Genomic DNA, 27,625 nt, shown 5'->3' on the forward strand with positions numbered 1-27,625 from the left:
AAAATTTAAATACAGTAAACTTACTAATATGAATCAGTACAAATTGATCAACAAGTGTTGTTTTATGTTAAACAAAGACAGAGCCTATAAATATCAGTTAATATAAATTTGAAAGTTAGATGAAATGCATACAGGAGAACATGACAAACTATCATAATAAAACATCATTTGAATTATTGCAATGAGTTCATACTAATTATGAAGGTTATCAAATTGATCCATTACTTTTATATCATGATGTAATATCTAATTAAATGTTTGAGCACAAAAGAAACATTGGATTAACCAAAATATTGTGCAAAATGATTCTCCTTAGCAGATGGTACCCAGAACATGTTCCTCTTGCTACATTGGATAGGCAGGTAAAGACAATTGGGGAGAGACAGTCCTGTAAATAACTCAGTGAAGGTGAGGATGCTTGACCTTCTTGGCAAAAGCATCGTGGAACTCCACATATTTGGCCAACGGGGCTCTGGTTTCTTTGAGTGGCCCACAGGATTCCATATGTTTTTGGCATCATTTGACAGAGAACACCAATGTGCTTGTAGACAAGGAAATTATTGAGTCAACCATGGAAGCTTCAGGATAAGCTGGAAGTCAACAGCTGATGTGACCAAGAGCAGAAACTCCTATGCAAGATCACTGTTACAGGGAGCATCCATCAATAGTCTTGACTGACACTACAGGACTATGCCCTGGTCCATAAAGGCAATGTTAATGAAGCAGCAAAATACCCTAGAGCCAATGGTTATATATATTTGGATCAGGCAATAATGGAACTTACAGTTCTACTGGGACCTAGAAATTATTCAGGTTTATGAATTTCACCCTTGAACTTAGTGCCTCAGACTGACATGGAAGATGCTATTTCCCACCTGATGTCCCATGAAATACTTTTGGGTATACTGTTAGTGTACCAATTTGGAATTTGACACTTATCTAATGCTGTTGATTCTTCTCAGATTCAGTTAGTTGACTGTGACTGCTACTAAATTGTATGGGTGATTTTATATTTGCTACATGATACTCACTGAATCTTAGATTATTAAAGGTCTATAGCTCAGCAGTTTGAGACACAAGTGCCATGAGACAGAGTGACTTACTGTCACTTGTCTCAGTTTCTGCTAACCTAGCATTTCAAAAGCATTCAAATGCAAGTAGATGAAAGGTTACAGCATTCTCTTTTTTGCCCTATGCTTTGCGCTGTGGCATGATTTCTTGTTGGCCACATGATCATGGAAACGTCTCCAGACAAAGTTGGCTTACAAAAAAGAGATGAGTATTGCTCCTTAAAGTAGGTCACAACTAGAGAGTAAAACTTGTGGGGACACCTTTACCTTGCTCATTGGGGCAAGTTCCAATTCTTGCTTATGGTTATTGTTAAGACTTGGTGACAGAACCTGTGTGGATATACTATACCTTGTGTGCTTCAAGAGAGCCAGGAATCCCTACACAAAATTGGATCAGCTTGTATAATGTGGTAGGACTAGTCCAGGTCATCCAAGATTGTATTTAAGAATCATTCCTGGAACTGATCTAGAAGTTCTGCATCATTCTAGGCCAAGTCCTTTGTTATTAGTGTGAGCCCAGAGATGTATTGTACCATAGAATGCACTTCCTTGGCATAGGTGGTGCATCCTTCAATTTGCTTCTTAGATCTCATAGAGATCTCATCTATGAAGATTCTCCAATTCTGTAGGTTAGTAGTTTCAGCTTAATAATTGTATATGTTGTCCAGGCTCTCATTGATTAAATTATACAGTGATATAAAGTTTAATTTATAAACTGATTACATAAAATTAATCTAAATAAATTAAACATGGTTCATATGTGCTCTGGTGAGACAGATCAAATGAGTTTCTACCAAATGTATCAATTTGACAGCTATATATGCTCATATAATATCTCTCTCGAGCCTTTGAATCACTGGTTTCTGTCTTACCAGTTTCACTTTTAACAATGGCCATAATCATTTACAAAGGCAAATTCCATTACTGTTTCATTAGAAATATAATGTTGCATGACCAGCGGTTCAGGTCAATCATTGCTCAATCACTGGACTTAAAGTTTCTTTTGAGATATATCTTTTTCTCCATCAAACCCACCCACATGCTTTTATTGTGAACTGTAATAGGCCGTTTTTCATAAGCAAGTAAGTTATTATCTAGCCACGTCGTGTTCTTTACCCTCAGTTGTGAAGCTAGATTTTGAATATAGGATTCAGGGTTTGGAGAGATTTTTAGTCATAACTGGCAGGAAATCCTTGGCAGCCAAGTCTAGCCAATTCTGTTCCGTGGAAGCTGATTATAACTGAGCCAGAATCACAAAGAAAGAACATCATATATATACTGAAAGCCTATCTGCTTCTTTTTTGCTCTGAACAATTTGAAAAAGGCTAAAGAAAATCTAGAGAAAATCTAATAATGTCTTATGCTATAGAGCTACATATGACTGCAACAGAGAATGGTTCTCATTGCTAATAAAATTCTGGCCAGCCTATCAATATTGTGGGAGAAATAAGTCACCATAAAGATTAATTTTAAAAGCTTTCTCTAAATGGCTGGGAATATGATTAATCAGGACAGCAAGTTTTAGTACAGTTGTGAAACTTTAATTATCTAGCACCAGGTGGCTGTTGTAGATGCTTTAAAAGAATGATGGATAGTGCTTTCTTAAATCAGATTTGAGTCACAAGCCGGCTTTTTACAGAGGTTCAAATATTACTGAGCTTTCCTCACCCAAAAAATATTAGGAAACATAATTTAGTTGAGGCAGAAGCCATTTGTTATGCCCAATCTACAAGTTATAAGTTGTCTTTATTATTTGCCATTATGAATGTGTTAAATGTAAAACTGTAAGGTTATATGATTTGCCTGCCTTTATTTAAATAGTGCAACATTTTTTTAAAAATTACTAACTTGGCAGCTGACATCCATTCCAGCTTCTAGCAGCTCTTGTACCACAGCTTTATGACCATTACGTGCAGCAAGATGTAAAGGAGTATGCTTTCTTGTGTTACAGCTCATCAGATTTGGATATGCCTTGATTATCATCTTCACCACCCGCAGTCGGCCATATAAAGCTGCCAAATCCAATGGAGTTTCTAATTTGTTGTTTCTTATCGTGGGATCTGTAAGTTCTTCAAGCAAAATAGCAACCACTTCGGAGTGTCCATACTGGGCAGCACAGTGCAGAGCTGTTTCATTTTCATTGTTCTGTTAAAAGAGAAAAAAATTAAATGCCTTCTCCAGAATACTATAATACAATTCAATCATTTTTGAGGCATGATTTTAATGCACTGAGCAGATCTAGCAGCAAATAAAACATTAGTTTTGCTAATAGACTTTAGATGAGTTAGTTCTGTTACGTCAGTTTCTCTTGTTCTCTAAATGACGCAATCTGTTCATTAGAAAGAGGAACACAAATCTTGATTGTATATGAAGTCTCATTTGAAAATGTATCTGCATATTTTGCTTAAATGTACATTGTACTTAACTATTTCCAATACTATTCTTATATATTCTGTCTCAACTGTAAAATTAAAAACGGTAAAACATAACAAAAGAATTGCTTCATGTTCTCAGTTAGTACAATCAGGATAGGGATTTGTGCATAAAGGAAGTCCTCAACTTAAGAACACAACTGAACCCAAAATTTCTGTTGCTAAGCAAGACAGTTGTTAAGTGAGTTTTGCCCTATTTTACAACCTTTCTTGCCATGCTTGTTAAGTGAATCATTATAGTTATTGTGTTGATAACATGGTTGTTCAGTCAATCTCACTTCCTATTGAATTTGCTTGTAAGAAAGTCACAAAAGGTAATCCCATGACCACTGGACACTGCAATTGTCATAAATTCATGCCAGTTGCCAAACGTCTGAATTTTGATCATATGACCATCAGGATGCTGTTATGGTTGTAAGTGTGAAAAACAAGTTACTTTTTTCAATGTTATTGTAACTTCAAATGGTTACTAAACAAGTGGTTATAAGTCAAGGACTACTTGTATATGAAACAATCAAAACAAACTATATTAATTTTATTATTAATCTCAGTGGTTTAATTGTCTGATATTGAAAGCTATTTTTTCTACCAATTCAATACCCATTGAGTGATAGAAAGCTTAATTATACAATTTTGAAGATTGTCTTCAAAGTAATCCTATTTCTGTTGCTTGGATCTTAAAATTACATTGCATGAATAGAATCCCTTTGCTTACACAAAGATTCACTAATTTTCTCTGTAAGTACATAAAAACTCATACTCGACAGACTGCAAATCTTTGGATGCCAATTGAGTGATAATAAGGATTGGAGATACAATCATAAGCTGAAGTGCTTTCTATTATACAACAGGATCTTTAAAATAAAACCAAACTATTATATCAGACAAGTCCATCTAAAGTATATTTAAAATGCATTCATGTGAATTGTCCATGTATCTCATATATCTCATTCCTACAGATTACTATTGAAATATATAGATATAAATATAGCCATTCTTCATTTTTATTTCAAAGAAAACATTTGCATAAAACCAAAACACAAGAATGTATAATCTCATGCAAATATTACTTAATTAGATAAGTTATACTCATGTTTTATAAACATTTTTATACTTTTTAAAACAGACATCACATTATAGCATGCGTTAAATTACACACCTACCCATTCAAATTCATTACATTCCTACTAATTAGAATTCATATTTATATTATAAAAAGAAATATTTTTGTGTGAATAAAACTGCATTTCAAAATTTCATACTGATACAGTTGTAGAACAGGCAATAAAAGCTTGCATCACAAGATAACAATTTACAAATATTACAAATAATAAATCAATTAAAAAGTATAAAAAGGAGCCCTGGTGGCATAGAATGCAGTATTACGGGGAGTTGCAGTGTTGCAGGGAGGCAGAGTTGTGCTATACAGGTAGTCCTCGACTTACAACCACAATCGAACCCAAAATTTCTGTTGCTAAGTGAGTCATTTGTTAAGTTAGTTTTCCCCCATTTTACAACCCTTCTTGCCACATTTGTGAATCACTGCAGTTGTTTAGTTAGTTACATGATTGCTAAGTGAATCCACCTTCCCCATTGACATTGCTTGTCAGAAGATCACAAAATGTGATCACATGACCCCAGGAAACTGCAACCGTCATAAATATGAATCAGTTGTTAAGTGTCTGAATTTTGATCACATAACCATAAGGTTGCTGCAATGGTTGTAAGTGTGAAAAATGGTCATAAGTCACTTTTTTAGTGCTGTTGTCATTTCAAACCATCACTAAATGTACTGCTGCAAATCGAGGACTAACTGTATATAAGACATAACTACATCTCTATAGAAATACAATAGAACAATGATGAAAACTGCCTTGAATGTATTTGGATCAGTATAAAAGGGGGGGAAATAACATTGCCATAGGTGTACACTACAGGCCATCCAACCAAACAGAAGAAATAGATTTTTGCTACTCTGACATCAACTGGGAGACAAACTCTTCAATTTGTGGAAGATCAAAGAGATTCCTGACAAACCTAGCAGACCTTTGTCTCCCAAAAGGTAGAATAGGGAAGTCCAGTCTAACATTCCAGTGAAAAAGAAAAATAAGAGATCTCAAAAGAAACCAGCATGGCTACACAAAGAACTCCATGATGAACTGAAAGACAAAAAGGACAAGAATAAAAAGTGGAAAGGGGAGCAGATAACTAAGGCAGAATATCAGCAAATAGCCTGAATTTGCAAAATTGGTCAGGAAAGCTAAGGCTCAAAATGAACTAAGGTTTGTGACAAAAGTGAAAAATAAAAATAAAAGCTTCTTTCATCATCTAAAAAACAAAAGTAATAATTGATCCATTAATGAGACAAAATGGCAAGAAGGTGAAGAGCAGCAAGGAGAAAGCAGAACTGCTTAACTTGTTTTATGCATCTGTCTTTACACAAAAGGAAAAAATAGTCCAACCCATTAAAAATATATATTAAAATACAGATTAGGAATGCAAGTCAAAATAAGGAAGAAAATGGTAGGAGAACACCTATCCATTCTGGACTAATTTGAATCACTAGGACCAGATGAATTATATCCCGAGGTTCTGAAGGAACTGGTTGATGTGATCTCAGAACCTCTGAATCATACCTTTCAATGATCCTGGAGCACCAGGAAACTACCAGATGACTGGAAAAGGACTGATATATTTCCCATCTTCAAAAAAGGAAAATATTGTATCCAGGAGACCTATTAGCCTGACATCTATACTTAGGAAGACTCTCATCAATGATGAGAAAAGAAAGGTTCTACATGTAGGCAAAAATCCCGAAATTCACAGGTATAGAATAGGTGGTACCAGGCTCAATAGTAGTAATTATGAGAGCTCCCTTGGAGTCCTAGTGGACAATCCCTTAAATATGAGCCTGAAGCTACCAAAAATGCCAACACAGTCCTAGGCTGCATTAACAGAGAGATAGAATCAAGATCATGTGAAGTGTTAACATCAATTTATAATGCCTTGGTAGGACCACACTTGGAATATTGCATCCAATTTTGGTTGCCACAATATAAATAAGATATTGAGACTCTAGAAAGAGTGTAGAGAAGAGCAACAAAGATAATTAGGGGACTGAAGCCTAAAACATATGAAGATCTGTGGCAGGAACTCAGTATTAACAAAAAGACGGACTAGAAGCACCTGAAGGCAAGACAAGAAACAATGGATGGAAACTAATCAAGGAGAGAACCAACCTAGAACTAAGGAGAAATTTCCTGACAATTAGAATAATCAATGGAATACCTCCAGAAGTTGTGAGTGCCCCAATACTGGAGGTTTTAAAGAAGTGATTGGCCAACCATTTGTCTGGTATAGGGTTTTCTGCTTGAGCAGGGGATTGGTCTAGATTCTAGAAGACCCCCAAAGTCCCTTCCAACTCTATTATTCTGTTAACTGATTAAGTAAATAAACACTAAATAACCAATAAATAAATATTGGATATATTTCTCCATCTCATGTCAATGTACAATATTGCTTACAATATTTGTTTAAATAATCTGATGCTCTTGTCTAGTCAAGTCTTCCCAGGAAGTGACATTGGTTGAATCCATGTGGTAGTGAATGCCTTTTTGTGGAAGGTATGCTTTGAAAGAGGCAATCATTCATTTTTTCTTAAAGAAGCCATTGTTGAACTGGACAATTCTCATCCAATTTCCAACTTTCCCTTTTCAAGTTTTATTTTATTTATTTATTATAAATGTATATGTTGCCCATCTCCTCAATGGTTGTTGAGAAGTTTGTTGTCCTGCATCTCCACATGGTCCTGGAAGAAACAAATTAGCTGCACATCTTTCAATCAGGATTCAGTTCTGGTAATAGCATCAGACAATATTGATCAACCTTTGATAGACTTAGGATAGAGGTAATGTATCCATCTTGGCCCTAAGTCTCTCAGTGGCCTTTGATAATATCAATCATGGTTTCCTTCTGAGTCAGCTCAGAAGATGCTGTTGCACTAGTTCTCCTTCCTTCAGGTAGGTGGGAAGAGTTCCATGGCTGAATACCCTGCTTCACAAGGTTCCTTGTGGCTGTGTTCATTCCCTATTCCTATTTAACATCTCCATAAAACTCCTGGGGAGATCATCCATGAAAACTGGGTGAGATATCAACAATACAGCAATGATATTCAAGTATATATCATTGTCCTGAACTGACTAAATGATGCTATCAGTGCCCAGAAGCCATGGAAGCCTGGATGGAGAAGAACAGATTTCAGTTCAGCTGATGAGACTGAGTGATTATGGGTTTTAAGATATACACCTGACCCTCAAATCTACAGATGTTCCATCTTTAGGCTAGAGCACAATTTGAGGGTTTCCCCAGACTCACCATTCCTGCTTGAAGAGGAGATGTAGTCTGGCTAGAAAGGCCTTTACAGAAGTTCACCTTGCGAACCAATTGAGCCCAGTTCTGGATTGGGATGCCCTATTTACAGTCATAAATGCCTTATGCACTTCTTGGTGGGTTTTACATTAATGTAGTCTAGATGACTCTATCCTTGAAAAACTGGAAGCAGTTCAAAGTACAACAGCTGATGGTTTGGGGCATTCCATGATATGCCAATTTAATACCCCTGCTTTGTGAGCTGCATTGTCTTCCATTGAGGTTCTAGGTGCAATACAAGGTGATGTACGACTTTAGGTATTGGCTATCATCTGTAAAGCTCTACATAGCACAGAATCGGATTGCTGTTATTCTCCAGAGACTGCCTGTCTCTGATTATCAGAATCAGCATCGTTGCTATTCTCCAGGACCTTGTCTTGTAGTACCTAGCAATCAGATTTCCTTTATCATAGATCTTGTCCTGTGGAATAGTATCTCCCCCCCCCCCGCCCCCAAGATCTGGATGGCCCCAATTCTGTTGCCCTTTTGGAAGATGTTCAAAAACTTGGATTTACCCACAGGCATTTGTTCCAGGTGATTCAATAAGTCTGGTTTGATTGGTTGGTTGGTGTGTTAGTGATTCAAAGCAGGGATTTTTCTTGATCGTGGATGGTATTGTGTCACTGTTTTTCTAATATTTTTTTTTAATTCTAACTGTTTGGTTTTGGTTTTGATTTTAACTTTCTGTGCACTGCCTAAAGCCACTTTGGTGATATAAGTGGCTATATACATTTCCTAAATAACTGATGTAATTTACTTTAAATAGTACATTATTGATGCTAGTTCTATTTTAGAATATCAAATTTAAAAAATATTGCTTAATATTTAGAGCAAATGGAAACATCTTTGATTCCAGAGCATTACTAGTAACAATAATATTTTTTAAAAAACATCTAGATGAGTAGATAAATATTTCTGCTTGTCAAATTTAAAATTAAACATGTCTCTTTAAGAACATGAACTTACAAAAAGAGATATGAAAAGTATTATATTTTCAGTTTCACATATGTTGAAATAATTCTTATTGTTGGAAAGCTGTAGAGTTGGGGTCACTTATAAATATAATCAAATATCCATACAATGATCAGCCATTATTTTTCAGGAAAAGAACAATCCAGATTTATACTTTTAATCTATAGAAGTATTTTAAAAATAAGTTATACTTTAATTTCATCAATTCTCTTAAGACCAATATCAAATTCTTACTCTTCTTCTAAATCATTTTTCAATATAAAGATATTAAAAATTGCAAATCATGACCACTAGTATCTTAACAAACTTTATTTTAGTCCTATCATTTCAACTGTGTTATTACAATTGTTTACATTGAATAGATATTATATTTAACACAAGTAACAAAAAGTACTGTGTTTGTATAGAAGTATTGGCTTTCCCAATTTAATTATATTTTTGCAATATAGATTTTTGCCAGAAAATATGTAGCTGAACAGTCTTAGCCACAAGCATAATGAATATATTTTATAAGCCATGCATGCATAATTGCTTGATTTAAATATGCAATGAGGTATTCAATTTCTCATACATGGTTATTTTAATAATTCATGTATATAAATTACAGGAATAAAATATGTATTTGGAAAAGCACACATTGAGCATGGGTTATACAGTACATGTTACCCAATTCAATGTACATGAAAAATACTTGCAAAGAGCATGTTCCAGCAAAATTCAGGATAACTTTACCTGGGACTCAAGGTGCTGATTGAAACTGACTAAAACTGAGAGTGTCTAGTCAATTTCAACCTTTTGTCAATGTCATTGATAAAACCCCTCTATTGCAGTTCTACTGCAACTGCTGAGTTGACCCTAAGAGAAAAAGGAAGAGGGAGGGAAAGTAGAAAGCAAGAAGAAAGAAAGACAGAAATAAGGAAGATAGAAAACAACAGATTTATAGAGCAAGACACGTAAAGGACAAGAAAAGAATAGAAAACAGGAAACGGTTTTTGAAACTTCTCTAATTTCCATATGTAATGCATTAAAGATTATTATAATATGAACCTAGTTTATGTGATTCTTCACATAAAACAAATGTCAATGGGATTATAAAAGACTTAAAGTCAGAATATAATTCTGCACTAATATTTATTTATTAAAAAGAGTAAAAAGTCTTCTCAAGTAAACATAAATTTAAACCTTAAATTTATTTTAGTTGAAGATCTTGCTTACCTCTCTTTATATTTGAGATAATAAACAAGATGTGGTACTTCTACTTGAAATGCCATCTCTCAAGAGATACAATTGCTGCTAAAATGCCTTTCTGGACTAGATAAAAATTCTTGAATTTGAGAGTTAATCATTCCAGCCTGCATGTGTCCTACTATTCTCTGTAAATATCTGTTCCCCTATTATTGAATTGTGGTTATTGCTGTTTTGATTTTAAAGCATTTTCAAAAACTTTATATCAGTTTATTATTTATCATATAGTTTATAGTTTATGAATACTTGTGTTCTTAAGATAATGTCTGTGCTAAAATTATTTCAATGGATATATTAAAATGTGTCATAATTTTCACGTATCTCCAAAACATTTCAGAAATAAAATGTAAACTGTAAAAAGTACCACCAAAGATATCTCCTTCCGTGAAATGGCAGTGGGGAGAAGAGCTTGGTGTTTTTTAAATTCCATTCTATTCCTATGTTATATCGTGTCCCCAGAAAACTGGACAGCACCTTCCTGGATAATATTTAAAAAGGCCTAATAACCAAGTTTTTACACAGATCTCTCAATTTAGCAAGATTTATTATTTTTAAGAATTGACATGCTCAGTTAATATAGATGCTAGGCTCATTTCTATCAAGTTGCATTACTAATTTTAGAGTTTTAACAGCTTTATATTTAGTTTTATACAGTGAGTCCTTATGATATTGGCAATATATAAACACACTAAATAAAATATACAACAAAAAAGGGCCTTGTTTTCTTCATCCATATTTCAGAATAGTAATAGATCCTGATATGATTAGCAGATTCCTGGCTTGTTATATGTGAATCAGGAATTGTATTTCAACATAATTTCTAAGCAATTGTTTAAAATGTCAAGTTCAAATACTTGTGTAACAAATTTACGTTTAAACCTGATCCCTCATTTATATATAACAAACCAAGAAAATCCTTCTATACTTCACACATCTTTTTCTGCTGATTCACATAGTTGTTTACTTATACTGAAACATTTTGCCTAGTAAACATCACAGTTGCCTGCCCAATGATTGTTTATGAATATACTGTTATTTCTTTGTTCTAACATTAAATTCCTTGTCGTAAATAACACTTATCACTTGTTTCCTGATTTTAATTTATAATTTGTCCAGTACTTGCAATTTAGCAACCTGGTTTTTTAAAAAGCGACCAAAGGTAAACTATAATTTCAGATACAGTTACTTTTTTTCATATATTTTTCTTTCTTTTTCACATGCCTATAAAAAAGCAGCTACTACATTCTATGGCTACAATTCCTGGGAATAAATGTTATATTCAACATTCTGAAACTTTACATTAGATGATCTTACACCAAAACTATAGGAAATATGTAAAAATAGTATTCTGAATCCTTTTTTTTTCAATTTAACAATGAAATAAAAGTTTGTTTAAACAGGTGACACATTCTACATCTTTTCAACTAGAAATCTGACAAACAAGCCAAATACTCAAACTTTCCATTTTGTAAATTTCATTTATATTAAATATACTTGAAAAGTTCTCCAGATTCATCAGATTTACAGTATGTTTATTTTTTCGAGCTTTTCCTAAATATATTTTAGTAGAAAGGAAGAAGGATGATTAGAACAGTTTCCTTGCCTCTTAATGGTCTTATACAGTAATAGGCACAGATGCAAAAAACTTAAGTCTTTTACCTCCATCAGTTTAAAGTACTAACAGCTTACCCTTTGCCATCCTATTATGCCTATAATATTTTCTAGACACAAACTCTTTAGAAAACAGTACTGTAATGCCAATGGTATACATTTCTAGAACACATTGTCTGATAATACTGAGAGTTTTGAAAGAGAGAAAAGCCAGTAAGAATTTTTGTTGTTTTAATATCACTCTAAGGGACTACATTGAAGTGGTAGTACATTTCTAGGATTATATCTGCTGCACTCTAATAAAATAGATCGTACTGCTCATATCTAATAGAATAGATCATACTGCTGATCATGGTTTTTTTAAATTGATTGTAGATAGTTTTTATATCTGTCTTTATATTGGTTCTTAATTTATTTTATTGGATTGTTTTGATCTATTGTTAGTTGCCCAGTGTCATTTAGTTGAAATAAGCAGCCATTCAAATAAATTCTAATCAAATTAATGAGATTTGAATAGTACACACATCTTATCTCATTTTATGAAATGCTACCAGAGTATTTAATAACCAATATTGTTGTATATAAGATGGTTGGGGGACATTAACATTTTGCAGAGCTTACAAATCTTTAAAGATAGTAAAGTTGTTACATGTTCTCAGTTTTTAAAATTTTTGATAAAAATTTTTACAAAAACATGCCAGTGTCAATTTAATTGACCTACTCTTCAGTCTCTTTTGATTTTAAGATACAAAACTGTTAGCATAACAATAGAATTTTGCTATTCATTTACAGCATGGAATTACAATGCTTCTCTGTAGCACAACCAACCTATAAAAATCAGTAGCACTTGTTCCAAATATTATTTTTATTATCTCAATGATGAAATAAATATCAGTTAAAAAAGACTGAACTAAATACAATATCATAGTAATTACCAAAAAAAAATATCTATTTTGATGTCAGATGTTTGCAAACTTGTTCTATATTGTATAAAACCTCTCATCCATATAACCCTTACCCAGATAAATAATGTTTTGTCGTGAAGGAACTTCATATGAATCCAGTCATATTTCTGTAAGAACAAAAGGATACTTACTTGTGTTTGCTGAAGGTATAAACAAATACATTTAATAATATCACCTGTTCATTCACTCTGGAATGTGATGGCCCATGATGGATAAGAATCTTCACAATCTCTACATCTCCTTTCCAAGCAGCCAAGTGTATAGGAAAATACCCTTTATTATCTGCCACATTAGTGGATGCTTCATATTGAAGTAATTTGATAACTACATCCCTGAAAAATATTTTAAAAATGCACTAAGGATTGACAGATTCCTTTACAAAACTGTGAATTTATAGCATATACCGACAAAATATACCAAAACAACCACAAAATTATTCTTACGACACTGTCATCAATGCTAAGAAGCAGGAAGCAGATGTGTTTAAGAAATTTAGAAATGACTATAATGATTATAATCATCATACTCTTTAAATCATCACTGAATAAGAGATTAGGAATTATACAGTATATTCATACAAGGTTTACTCTCTTGAGACATGCTTTAATTTGGAAGTTGTTAGTTAATAGTTAAATATCATATTACAAAACAAATATAAATCACAGGAATTACAGAAATGTTTCATGCTAGAAGTTCATAGCTAAAGATTTTGAAACTCCTATCTTCCTTCAATTATATAATAGTAAAAAAAAAAAAGGTCACTCTTATAAGTTCTGTGAGCTATCCTCCAGCTACAAAGAATTGCTAAGATTGGCATTTTGTTTTATGAACCATTGAATTTCAAGTAGTTGTTTATAACTAGGCACCAAAACCGGCATCCCCAACCTTTCCAGGTCTCAGACTGGCAGCGGTGGCAGCAGTATGGGAGAATGGAAAGGGGATGGTTTCATGCACGTGCCTGCCGCTTTTGCAGACTGGTTCCCAACAGGCCATGGACCAGTACTTGACTGCAGAACGGGGGCTGGGGACCCCTGCCATAAATAATTGCTGGGAATTCTGGGTATCAAAGTTCTCACATATAGAAGGAATGTATGATTTCCCTATGTTATTGCTGGCCACTGGATCTTCTTGGACAAGAAGGGTTACAGAAAAAGTTCCTGCTCCTGGTGAACCTCTCCTGAGCAACATAATTTTTATCAGATTTGGTGTATAATAGTTTGATTGTTCAGTAATGGTAATAAATTCTGGCCTGTTCTTCATTCCTCACTACTTCCCTGGCCCTGAAAACTAGTTTTATCTCTTATACTCTTTTTTGGTACAATTGTTGATACTTGACGGTTATTGCATGCTGACAAGCGACGTATGATTCGATCCTGATATTCCAATTCTACTTCTTTTTTGCATATACCTTTTTTTTCAAGACCCTAATTCCCTGATCACATTTTGATTCCCTTCCTTTGATCTTTTGAAGTACCAGATTTTTCTTCACTATCTTTTTTCCAGTACCCTTCAAGACCTATATTAGATTCCCTATTAAGTTATATTTTGGAAATATTTAATATGAGCAGTAGAGATAAAAAGATTGAATGTACCAAAACAGAGTACATTGCAAACAAAATATGATAAATAAAACAAAATTTATTTCTGAAAGTCAGTAAAAAACCAATATTCATCCATTAATCCATCCATGTCAGATACCTGCAGCCAGAACTATTTGTGAATAGGCCCATATAGATATTTTATTGTAGATCACTTATATTACAAAAACTATCTGTCTTGACCATAGACATTACCTCTCCTGAATCAATTCCAACAAGAATGTCTCTTTACTCCCCCTAGAGGAACCCCCTCTACTTTAGCCAGTGATTCCACTACAGTCCATTCATTCAAGTTATATTTTACTCAATTTCTGAAGATTAACAGCTTGTTGATAATAACAAAAATTAAAACATAAAAATAATTATATGTATAATATGCGTCCCTGATGTGTTAATGTTTGGTAGCAGAATCTTCAAGCATCCCCAAATGTTTCTCTGAACAGCCATGAACAGTCAGTAGTTCAAAAATAATAACACAAAGAATATGATCTAAATACAAATAGTCCTTGATTAACAATGGCAATTGGCATTAGAATTGCCATCACTAAGTGATGTGGCCTTAAAGTATGACATCACATGACTGTACCATTTTGCAACAGCAATTCCAGCACTCAAAGTTTCCAGTAAGTGAATCACTATTGACCATTAGTAAGGATGTCACACAGTCATTATATGACCTCCTGTCAACTTATTTGCTTCTTGGAAGCCTGCAAAGAAAGTTGCAAATGTTGACCAAATGACTGCAAGGAAGCTGCAATGGATGGGCCTCTGAGAATCAGTCATAAATATAATTTATTAAGTGCCATTGCAAGTTTGAACCACTGCTGAATGAGTAGTCATTAACCAATGACCACTTGTACCTGAAAATAGTTTCAGACATGTAAGACAACTCTAAGAAGGTTCAAGCAATGAATCATTGTAGATGACATTCTTCCAAATGTGGGGAATGTAGCAATCCTTTTTTTACTAGATCTTACTGAGTAGACAGATTCAAGTTTGCTTCTTTTTTTGCAGATGTTTCATTACCCAAGTAGGTAACCAAAACTAGCTCTTCTACTATTAAAACAAAATTTCCCCCCAAAAAGAAGTGTTCCAGGTAGGTCACAAGATGGCACTAGTCTGCTACAAAGTAAATGTTCTCTACTAAGACTATTACAAAGTATTATAGATATCAAGAATATCCTAGAGGCAAAAAGAATACCTTTTTGAATATGGTTTCAGTCAACCTTTATGGATAAAAAACCTGTACACTTTAGCATGACATAAATACAAATCACAAATCTAGTGCAAATTCCTGGTTAGAATGCTGTATCTTTTTCTACAGCTATAAATCAGGAGTGGGATTCTACTGGTTCGCACCTATTCGCTAGAACCGGTTGTTAACATTCTAAGCAGTTCTGAGAACAGGTTGTTAGAAGAAATTACTGGCCTAATCCTGTAAGGAAGGCAGAAAGGAAACATTCTGGTGTTGCTAACAGACACTGCCTCTCCGTTAACCCTTATTACATTCTTGGCAGGACTAGACTTCCTGTCTCTGGAACGTCTCTGGAGTTTTTTCCCCCTCCTTTGCTGGTACTTTGCTTGTATGGAGTGACCATTCAAAGTTACAATGGCACTGAAAAAAGTGACTTATGATCATTTTTCACACTTACAACTGTTGCAGCATCCCCACAGTCATGAGAAGCCAGGCGAGGAGACGCATGCCTTGATGTGAGTGATATTGAGTTGGCCACACCCGGCCAATAACATGACCACCAAGCCATGTCCACCGAGTCACATGACCACCAAGCCATGCCCACCACCTAAGCCACGCCCACAGAAATGGTTGTTAAAAAAATTGAATCCCACCCCTGTATAAAATCCTTTTGAAGTAAAGGATCTTGTTTGCTTCTACTTTGACTTTTCTTTTTCTGGGATTCAAAGCTTGAATCAGAGGCGGCAAAGAAATGGTAAACATGTTTTTTTCCAGTCTTGATCCAGTTATTTCTGTGGCATTTTGCTTGTAATTCTAAAACAGCATTAGCTTTTCTGTTTTCAGCAAAACAATGGTCTGTGGTAAACTGTGTACGTGACAAGAACATTTCTTCCTCATGGGAATGGCTATTGAAAAGATTGGAGTCTGCAAGACTGCATTATTATGAATGGCAAGATTTCTGACAAGGATGTTACTTTCACAATCATTCAACAATTCACAATAATTTACAATAATTCTGTAGGAGATGAGCAGGTTCAGCCTGAGGGGGGCATCAAACACATCATCATTCTTGAATCCCTTCATGCCCCAAGAGATCTAAGCCCATCCCACCTTGAATTCCATTGACTCTCATCTACTCCAATTTGCTTTAACCGTTACTAGTTCAGATACTTGTAAACAGCAATAAATAATATATTCATTTGAACTGTTTCGACTTCTGATTTTCCCATGCTTCACAAATTCAAGAAAATATTATATGGGTAAAGCTTAAAGGGTTTTTCTTTTTTCAGTGCACTATGATAAGCACCCACTGCATGGTAACACTCATTTTAGACATCCTGGACTAAATACATCAAAATTCTGGATATTGTTTGTTCAGATAAACAATGGTAGCAATGTTATTTAAGCAGGCTGATAATGGAGGATTCAAATATTTCTAAAGCCTAACCTTATCTGGAATCTTCCAATTGTACTTACAAGCAGGAGCAGGGATATGTTGGCAGCTTTAAAAGGTGCCTTTCTAAAACAGTTAGTAAAATGTCCAACAAGAGGAAATCATATTCTAGGCTTAGCAATAAAGGAGAATATTTGTAGCTTACAATTGAAACAAGGGATTCTTGGTACTCTCTGAGCTTGGTTATTTTACTGAAGACAATTCATCACCCAAACTAGGTAACATCAGTGCTAGTAAGGAATGGGATTTGCCCTCAGTTTATATTTTAGTGGCTAGCCCTGGCAGGGTTGATGGGTGGGGTCTTGGAGGTTCTTTGTCTGAGCTGTTTACTGTTAGCTTTTGGGTAGTTCCTTGACTGGGATATTGTTTATTTCTTGACTGTTGCTCTGATGTTAATCTATGTTCATATGTTGTGAAATTAAAGAATTTTCATCATATCTTCTGACTGCAAGTTGGGTTGAGTGGTCAGGCACTTTTTGGTGAAGTTTTAATGAAGTCACAACATAAAGACAGACTTGAGCATAGTTTCAGTTGGGAAACTGTGGCTACCCTAGACCAAGCCAAGTCCAAAAACACTAGGGAATTCCTGGAAGCCTGGCACTCTGACAAATTGGCCACCAATAGACACCCAGACATAAACAACATCTGCATACTGTGCAAAAAGGGAACAAAAAAGACCAAAACACCTTGCCATCAGCAATCCACATCCAGATGAGCACTACATCTTATACTGCTGTCAGTTTTCTAAGTTTTTATATTTCTAAACACTATGACTGAGTAACTCTATCATAAAGCATTCTCATGGGGGGGGGGAGGAGGAGGAGGACTGCTGAGCAATAAATGGATAGCTCCGAGCAGATTCAATGGCTGAAAAGGAAGCCAGAAAAGACAAGAACAGACTGATCCAGAAGGAACAGGAAAGTTGACTAAAAATAATGCCTTTCTGAGAATCTTGATTGAAATTAGTTCTGTGCATTCGTGTGATATTGGTATAGAACAAACACAACTGACAAAATGCAGGGTTCTCCAGGAAATAGAAACTAATAGTTTTTAATATATTCTGATGGACTGCCATGAAACAGAAATAAAAAAAACCTACAGGAATATATTTGGCACAGCTTAGTAAGTAAATAAAAGTTAGTATATTTTAGTGTTACCTATATAAATAATACTACGTACATCTAAATTGCTTGCTGAACTCACCCTGTGAAATGTTTATGTAAATAGGAAAATGTTCATGTCCCTTATAGCCAGGATAAGATATAAACCACTGAACCTCTTTAGGATAGTTAAGTAGCTAGAATTCAAATGGTCCAGGCCTACCACCTGATGGAATTAATTGTACTATATTGCTTATTCCTGGAAAAGAAATAAAATACCAGATTCCAGAACAAAATGTACTGGCAGGAAAAATTGAAGTGAACTTTACAGTATATCCGTTATTTAGGAAGAAACTGTTCCACATAATATTATGATACATATAAACAAAATAAAAAGACATTCTCCAAAGGAGATAAGAAAGATCACAGTAGATTGACAATGGCAGCCCCTAGATATAGTTTCAATGTGTAAGGAAAGAGGTGGCAGAACTTAATGAGAAGTCTCTTCTTTTCCATTCTATTCCAGGCAGTGACAGTTACTATTTGAGTAGGAATTTACACCTACCCACATTTTAAACACATTTAACCTACTTTTCTATGCTGGTCTTGATGGCTGCCAGCCAACAAGCTAGCAGGCTGGATTATTGCCACAATTGAGCAATAAAGGAACTCAGGCAAAACAATATTTTGGAAGCAGAAAGTCCTCTTTACCAGTATCTTAGAACAGCAACTGTAAATGTAGTCAACAGATTTAGTATAGATTAAGACAAGAAACTGAATAACCAAGCAACAAATCTGAGGGGAGAGACAGGAAACAGGATAGAATGGAATCTAGATTTCCAAGCATAGCACAACAAGATAAACCCAAGACTGAGACTTGGAAAGTTGTTCTTTGCATTTTCTCCCAAGGACTGAAGCCAATAAATCAGCAATGCCAAGCCTCCACCCAAATGTACAGATAAGCTACAACCTCATTAGAGTTTGCTCTTCTTTTGACCTTCTCTTTGTCAAGCCTCTTACCTATGGAACTCAATCTGTGCTACTGGATCTTTATCATCCACTTCTACTTAAGACTGGGTTGCTGAACTACAGAATCTAGAAGCAGGCTATAGGGGTAGGCAAGGATTCCTTGGGGATTGCTGGATTTGTCTGAGCCAGAATGGAATCCAACATTGCTGGAATCACCAATCCAGAGTTATTGTCTTCCACTTCCATATAGATATAGGCAAGTATAAAACCTGTTTGGGACATCAGATTCTCTCAGAATAATTATGTTCTCTCTCTTGTTCATTTTCTGGCAAGAAGCTTAGGCACTCTTCATATAATTTAATTCAAATCTGTGATCAATCTGCCCTAACCAGGTTTTAAGGTTAAGCACCTGTTCTGGTGTGTATTGTTAACATTATCTTTTAGCAGCAGAGAACTAAATCTAGATTATAAATTTAGTTAATTACAGCTATCATTAATCAGGTTAACTATATAAGATTAAAAATGTTCTCCAAAGTAAATTTTAGGAAAGACCTAATCTGGGAGATGCTGGTGGTGATCTCACCATTTTCAGAGATTCATTTTGGAGTGAACATGTTTACTTTCAGCTCATTTGTCTGTTCATTTTCTCCAAATTGCAGAACTTGCTATCAGCAATTTACCATGGCAAAATATTAAATAACAGGTCTCATTATGAAACATCAGTAACAGTTCCTGGGTAAACTCCTTTGGAGACAAGTACAAAGATAATTGATTGATCAAAGTGCTCTATGCTAACAGTCTGGATAAAGGTGAAACCACCTTATGTCTATGGCTGAATGTCAGCACAATCATGACAACTTTTACCAGCCTTACCTACATCTTGAATAGGACTCATAGTACTCTCTAGGACAGTATCTCTTCAATTCTCAATGCCTGCAGAACTTCAGCCCCAGCTCTGAGAAGGAGAATGAGAAAAGCAGCTCTGAGAAGTAGAGCAACAAAAGCAAAGTTGCATTTGTCCCTGCTATGTTGCCCTCACCCCACCCCACCCCAAATTTAGAATCTAGGTAATCTAAATAATACTTCTAGGGAAGTATAACAAATCTGGGTATAATCTCTAATCTCCCAAAAACATTAGAATGAGCTATCAAATGGAGTGAGCAAGTCAATACTATAGAAATGAATGGCAAATGCTAAGCAATCAATTTTTTAAAAAAATTCTCCTTCACAGGCTGACTGTCATTGAAATGTGAAAGTTCAAGGACTGGAAAAATCCTATCAAGCACTGGAATTAATGAAGAGAACTGAAATGAAACCTATGGAGTTGGACTATTGACAAAAGAATTTCAGTTTAAATGCTGCTATAAGAGGAATTAAAGTTGTCAGTGCTGAAAATGTTGACATTAAGAAAATGTCCATTCCTAGTACACATGTTTATATGCAATTTGTTTCCTTTTGTTTTGTTCTACTTCACTATTAAGCACTACAGAAGAATAATGAAATAGTCTTGCTTTCAGGCTACAAGACAGACAAATGAATTGGTTTCTCTGCAGTGTTGTAAGTCAGCCTAACAACTTATGTTGCATTACTAATACTGAAGATAGTACCAGAAAGGTGACCAAAGTTGAAATTCATAATTGAGCTGAAAGCAAAGCCTGTGATAGAATAGTTAAATGTACAAGGCTGGACACCTGAAAAATCTCCTCAATTCCAAAGTCATATATACAATTATATATGCAATTATATACAATTATTATATCATATAATAATTGTATATTGTATATTGTATCATATATACAATTATTATACAATTATAGCCAGGCAGGAAAGTCACCAGTTTTGAATATCAGTAGATTGTGCCCTGAAGACACAATGTCCTACTTGTTTAGCCACCTTATCACCCACTGAACTGGTTTCCTTACAAGAATTGCTGTCAAGTAAGAGGATATATTTATGGAAAGAGTATCAAGTTTAAATCTGCTAATGTTCATAGAATGTTCCTGGAATTGGAAAACTCCTAAAGTAGAACCCTTTGGCCTATAAACCAGAAGCAAGTAAGGATCAGATGCAAACTTAGCATGAGAAAAAAAGCATAACAAAAGAGAAAACAACAGGAAAATATGGAAGGACAACAAATAGTAATAATGATTGGAAATAGGATGGAAGTTTGGGAAATATTACAAGTTTGGGACATCTGCACATTCTTTTTTTATCAAAAGAAAATAAAATCCAGCAGTTTCAACACATGATTAGCAAAAAGACTGAGGCATCCCTATTGTAATGAATTTAGAGATAAATGGAATTCTACTATAAATGTGTGAGGTCACCTGTAAAATAAAGCCTATTTTTTATTTCAATTAACTGGGTTAATAAGACACTGAAAAGCTACCTTTCTTGATTCTGAGCAATTGCTGAGGGCTTGAAAATAGTAATGAAATTCTAAGACAACTAATCATGTCAACTAATGAACAAGACAATGTTCCCAGTTATGCTATTAGTGCATAACAAAATATATAGGGTGAAAGAAGCTTTTACAATTCTAGTATATTTGCAAATCCACAGATATAATGAAAAAAGACCAGAAGTACTTCAGGAAGACATGAGGAGGGCACTGATCACCTAACACTCGCTGTTGAAACCTAATACTCACCCATCCAAAGCAACAATCATCACAAAATAGCCGAGTTGAAATATATTTTAAAAAATTAGTCCAGGACAACAAACACTTAATGGTATCAAGAGCTAATGGGAAGCCACCCAGAATTCCAGAAATCATAAAACAATATCATATTTCTCCACTTTCATACTAGTACAATCCATCCATTAGGTTGAAGAATGGCCCTCACAAATCTTTTTTTCCTCAATGGCAGCTGTGTTGTCTAACTATTATCCACTGCAGAAGGTTATATAAAAATGTCAATGTAAGATTGAAGATTATTGAGATAATTTTTTTTTAGAAATAAGACTTTTTACTATTATTTAAAATAAAATTAGAAATTTATTTTGTTTCAAAGAAGTTCTATCCTGTCAGTTATAAAAAATGTAAGTTTAAAATCTAAAAACTTACTGATTCAACAATCTTAGTTCATATCTATATGTTATTTGTATGTTGTTCATTAAAAAGCCACTATATAGAACTTCACTAATCATTGGATTGGATCTTGCTACGGTAGGTTTCTTCAGCTGCAACTGGCATAAGTATTCTGCTAAAATCAACATAAACACAAAAATATGATGATTTTATGCAGCCTAGCATCAATACAAACATGCGATACAAACTAATTCCAACATAATAGTAATATAGCACTTACTTGTGACCATTCAAAGCTGCATGATGTAAAGCAGTGTATCCTGAACTATCTGTGCAATTTATATTTGGTCCTCGCCAGATGCTGAAAATAAAAAACAAAATTCCATTATAAGAGTATGAAGTCACTAACATTTAATAAAGGATTAAATATTATTATGAAACAAATCAATGACATTTTAATTGTTATAAAGAGTAATGTTTTAATTTTTACAGTTAAAACAAGATATGACTATTTTATGTATGAAAATAAGGAACAAATTCCACTGCAACAATACAAAGGTACAAACATTTTAAAACAATTAAAGATTAATATAGAACAAGTAATAAACATTAGATTTGTTATAAAGGTAAAAGAGTTTTAATTTTAACTCTTAAAAACAAGCTATGACTAGTTTATATATCGAAACTTTCATACTGATGGCAACCTCAGGTGAAAAAATTGCCATTCTCAGAAAATCTGACTAATTTTCAAGTTCCTACCTAAAATACATACTTTGTATCCCAGAGTGTAAATGGAAGAAATTTGTTGAACAGGAATAAATAAAGAGGAATGAAACTCTTTTCTCAAGAATACTGGGCTCTGCTTTACAGTATAGGAAAAACTCCTGTGTTCCTTTATAATTACTAAGGAATTATTATTACTTTTTCTCCTTTACCAAGAATAGGGGAGAAAGGTTCTGAATAGAAAAGAGTTAGCAATTCGGATGACAGATTGCTGGTAAAACATTTAATTACAATACAATGTTCATATTTATTTAGTTATTATTGGTAAGCTTGTTACATCTGCGTTTTGCATGAGTTGGAACTAAGAGTTCTTTCTTCCTGCAGCTTACCTCCCTTCTTTTTCCATATCCCTCTTTATACAGTATATGAAATTCACTACAAATTATTAAGTTTGTACAACCTGATTAGTTCCCCCCCCCCCCCAATTCTACCTCAAATACAACTAATAAGAGAAGGAGTGGGATTTCGTGGTAGTTAACATGAAACTTTAGCAAATTATCCCAAGTGTTAAACAACGATGCTGTAGTGATTGAGAGAAAAGCCACTATTTTTCATATAGAGTTTCATATACAGTTTCTGATTGAGGTCTAACAGATAAAAAGGGGCAGGTTTAATCAGGGAAAAGACAGAACTGGGATAATAGCTTGAAGGAACCTATTCCATCCTGAATTATGTATAGATTATTTAAACAAAAACCAAAAATTTAGTCAGAAACAAGAAGCAATGCAAATAATAAATAACATTCTAACAAAAGGGCTTTTATCTCAGAAATGTTCTACCATGACTTTCCTATATAAAGTAGTCTAGTTTCTCAACTATAAAGTTAACTTTAGACTAGAGTAAACAACTACAATTTCTAATAGAAAGAATGTCTTCCATGATTTACCAGAATAGACTGAAAGCGCTGCCAGTAACGTAAAACAGCTATGGCCCAGGTAATAATAGCTTTTCACTATCCAATTTTGTCTTTAATAAATATTTCTCTCTTTGGGTTTATTCTTTAACTAGTCACATTTTTAACTTATCAGTGTTTGATGTAATCCAAGTGTAAAATGTCTAGATACTTGTAGGTTTCATTCTAATGGCTCCTGTTAGTTTGGCCTCTTGGTATTTCATTTCCATTACTCTTACCGATTTTATCCCAGTTTATTGCTATTATAGCACATTTCTCTAGGACAAATTCCATTATTGTATCTATGCTAAAAATTCTTATTGTATTTGTCAATGACTGCATTTCAATTTCTGATTTCCCATAAACTTCAGCTCATTTATATGAAGCAAATTTGGCATTTTATTAGCATTTTTTTGTTATTTGATAGCCAAAAGTTGTTTTCTTCAAACTCACTGAAAGTGGGTTCATACAATGACAAATAATAAGGGTGAAAATGAGTCACCCCATAAGATCCCTCTCTTGATGTTGACAGACCCACATTTTCATTTCCAACCACGAATTCTGTCTTCTATAGCCTCATTGTTTTTTCTATATTTTAATGTTTTTACTGACATCAGTTGTTTCAAACATTTGATGTATCAAATTTTGTGTAATGAATCAAATGTCCTTTTATTACCAATTCGAAAGATATGTAACTTGGTTTTTCAGCTTTTGTAAAATTATTTTATCAATTAAAAGTTTGTCCTTTGTGCCTCAATTTTTCCTTTTAGTTTACTTTATAGTCATTGCACCTCGTACAATGAAATCAAACACCATCTTCAGTGCACATCATGACCATGACCATGACCATGAAAATAAACACAAACACACATCCTTCACCCTCCACACATTGAACTGAAAACCCCCGACACTGCATCAATACTGCACTACACAGCAGAATTCAAAAGAGCTGCTGCCCTGGGATAGAAGCTGTTTTTCAGTCTATTTCTCCTTGTTTTTATTATTCTGTACCACCTGCCAGATGGTAATAGTCCAAAAAAGGGGTTCCCAGGATGAGATGGATCTTTGAGAATGTTTTGAACTTTCTTAAGGTAGCGGGAGCTATAAAGCTCTTTCAAAGAGGGGAGAGGGCAACCAATGATCTTTTGGGCAATGACATTAACCTTCTGGAGTGCTTTCCTATCTACCACTGTGCAATTGGCAAACCATACAGAGGTGCAGTATGTTAAAATGCTCTCTATGGTGCAGTGGTATAAGGTCACCAGCAGTTTTTCATTCAGTTTTTCATTTATTTCCTTTCTGTTCTACTGGATGTTATTTTCTTCTAATATAATCTTGGATGTTGCCCACTATGCCTGTGAGTAGTTTAAACATTGTAGGCAAGCATAATTTCCTGGTGTTGTCCCTTTCTCTATGGTAGGTCTTTTTGAATGAGATATGTTTTGCCAGTTATTACACAATTGGTGTCTTCTTTATGTAATACTTCATTAAATTGTTTAGCTGTAATTTGAGGTAAGCTATTTGAAAAAAAAAGCCATTCAACTGATGCTTTCCAGGAGATGTCCAGTTTTTAATCCTTTTTACTCCATTTTAACTATTTCTGCAATTATTAGTTTCCCATTTGATTTTTAGTTAATTCATCTTCAAATTCCTTTATCCATCCAGCATTTTATTAGTCTTTTTGAGTTTCCCATACATCTTTCCAAAATTAGATTGCTTCCTTTTTGTTTCATTTTTCATTTTATAAAATTTCTATTGCATTTCTACTAAAGTACAGGTAGTCCTCAACTTACAACCACAATTGAGCCCAAAATTTACATTGCTAAGTGAGAAAATTGTTAAGAGAATTTTGCCCCATTTTATGACTTTTCAATTTTCCTAATTATTGCTTGGTCTTGGTCTTTTGGATAGATGCTATTTTAATCCTTACATTAAAACCCTAAGCCAATATTATGAAACCTGGGGATTGTGCCCTAACATAAATAAAATCAAAGTATGTGCCTTCCATCTAAGCAATTCCATCTAAGCAACAGCAAAGAAAAAGTTAAATGTATATTGCTATGGCAAGAGGATAAAATACAACTGGAATATCTTGGAATAATCTTTGACTGATCCCTCATATTTGAAAAACACCTTGAAGTAATCAGACAAAAATTGAAAACCAGGAATAATTTGATTAAGAAAATTGCAGGAACAGGCTGGGGAGTTCAAGCAAAGACATTACGTATAGTGACATGATCATTTGTATACTCTGTCACTGAACACTGGGCACTTGTATGGGGAACAAGATGTCATACCAACAAGACTGATTTTCATCTTAATAACCCAGTGAGAATAGTATCTGGAATTCTTAAATCCACTGAAATCTGCATGGATCCATGTTTTTTTTTTCTTTCCCTCTTGATTTTAGGTGACAACAACAAACAGTTCAAGAGGGGAATAAGATAACCAGGCTAACAGTTCCTAGATATTTACTGATACGCAAAATATTAAACTCTCTAACTTGTACCAGGCTTAAATCTAGGAAACAAATCTGGGATAACATACCAGAGATTTACAATTTAGATGAAGAATTGGCAATTAAAATGGGCAACCTTTAATAACCATAACCAAACAAATCATACAGATCAAACAAAATCACTTCCAAGTTGCTCCGAAAAATATGGAGCCACCTGAATAGAATTAGGACAGGCCATGCCAGATCTAGGCAAAGCCCTTGACAGAGGGTCAATTCATAGGTTGTTTCAGTGCTGGATCTTTTCTGTTTTTATTTCTTCTAAATTATCATTTTTGTTGTTCATATGAGCTGTTTCCTTATGCCCAATTATTATCTGAGTTTCACCTACTGTTCTACTATTATTTTGTTCTACTGTTCTACTATTATCTTCCGTGTTCACATTTTTTCTGATCTCTTCCATAGTACTTCCCTAAATATTTTATTTCTGGTAATGGACCTCCAATGATCTGCTAATTACGCTGGCTTCTAGCAATCACTTTGTTCCCTTGTTACTCTTTTCTAGAATTTTTCCAGGTACTGATCTCAAGAGAATTAGTCTGTAGTTTCCTAGCTCCTACTTTTTCTTCCTTTTCAAAAAAAGTTATTATACCTTCTTTGGCACATAATTGTTCCCATGGATTTTCAAAGATTACAGCCAGTGGTTCTATGATCATATCCATCAATTACTTTAGCATTCTAGAATGCAAACCATCAGTCCCAGGGATTTAAATTCATGCAAAACAAATACGTGTTTCCCTACCAATTCCTCATCTATTTTGACTTGTAATTCTCTTCCTTGCACGAAAACACAAATACAGTATCGTAACCAAGTAGTGAAATTGTACAATAATATTTAGGATATACCATTAATTGGAAGAAATATAATTTGCTTCCACTGGGATTATAAATACCCTCAGATTATGGGGTCCTTGGTGCTCTCTGAGCTCAGAGAGTATTGACAATCCACAGTTCAGCCTTGAGCTACATATATTCTCTTTTATTGTAACTTACCATCAATAAGTGGATTTTACACTTTATATTTCCCTGAAATACCTCAAAATTTTGAATTAAAATTGCCTAAATACTTATATGGATTTAAACCATTGCTTAAATTTGGATTAAATCATTGGTTAAAATTATCTTTGAGCCTCTACACTGTTCTGAATTATGAGGAGATGGAATAATATTTATCTATATTTTTTCAATGGGTTTTTTCTTTTTACATTTTTAAACAATAGTGAAGAATTCAAGCACTTAGCTCAGAGTTTTAAATACGTACACATTGTTAAAATAATTTAGTTTTAGATGATTAATATCTAAATACTCTGAATACTAACTGTACAATCTTAGTAATTACTCTGTCAATTTATAGACATATATCTGT

The 27,625-nt window shown here is 34.2% G+C and overlaps 1 protein-coding gene across 18 annotated transcripts in view; it reads right to left on the bottom strand.

The window, feature by feature from the left end:
* ANKS1B (ankyrin repeat and sterile alpha motif domain containing 1B) overlaps positions 1-27,625 on the bottom strand; it is a 280,349-nt gene that overhangs the window by 243,450 nt on the left and 9,274 nt on the right. For all 18 annotated transcript variants that reach the window (XR_015750096.1, XM_087968144.1, XM_087968143.1 and 15 more), the window contains exons 2-4: positions 22,350-22,430; positions 12,899-13,055; positions 2,919-3,215 (exon numbers count right to left, since the gene is read on the bottom strand). Coding sequence is in view for 17 of the 18 variants with exons in the window: in XM_087968144.1 (XP_087824270.1) it covers positions 2,919-3,215; positions 12,899-13,055; positions 22,350-22,430 (535 nt within the window). In the remaining variant the exon portion in view is untranslated. The remainder of the gene's footprint in view (positions 1-2,918; positions 3,216-12,898; positions 13,056-22,349; positions 22,431-27,625) is intronic.

Source organism: Notechis scutatus, chromosome 6 (assembly GCF_049901735.1).
Source record: "Notechis scutatus isolate UNSWTSFEM ecotype Mainland chromosome 6, rNotScu1.2, whole genome shotgun sequence".
Lineage (NCBI taxonomy): Eukaryota > Metazoa > Chordata > Lepidosauria > Squamata > Elapidae > Notechis > Notechis scutatus.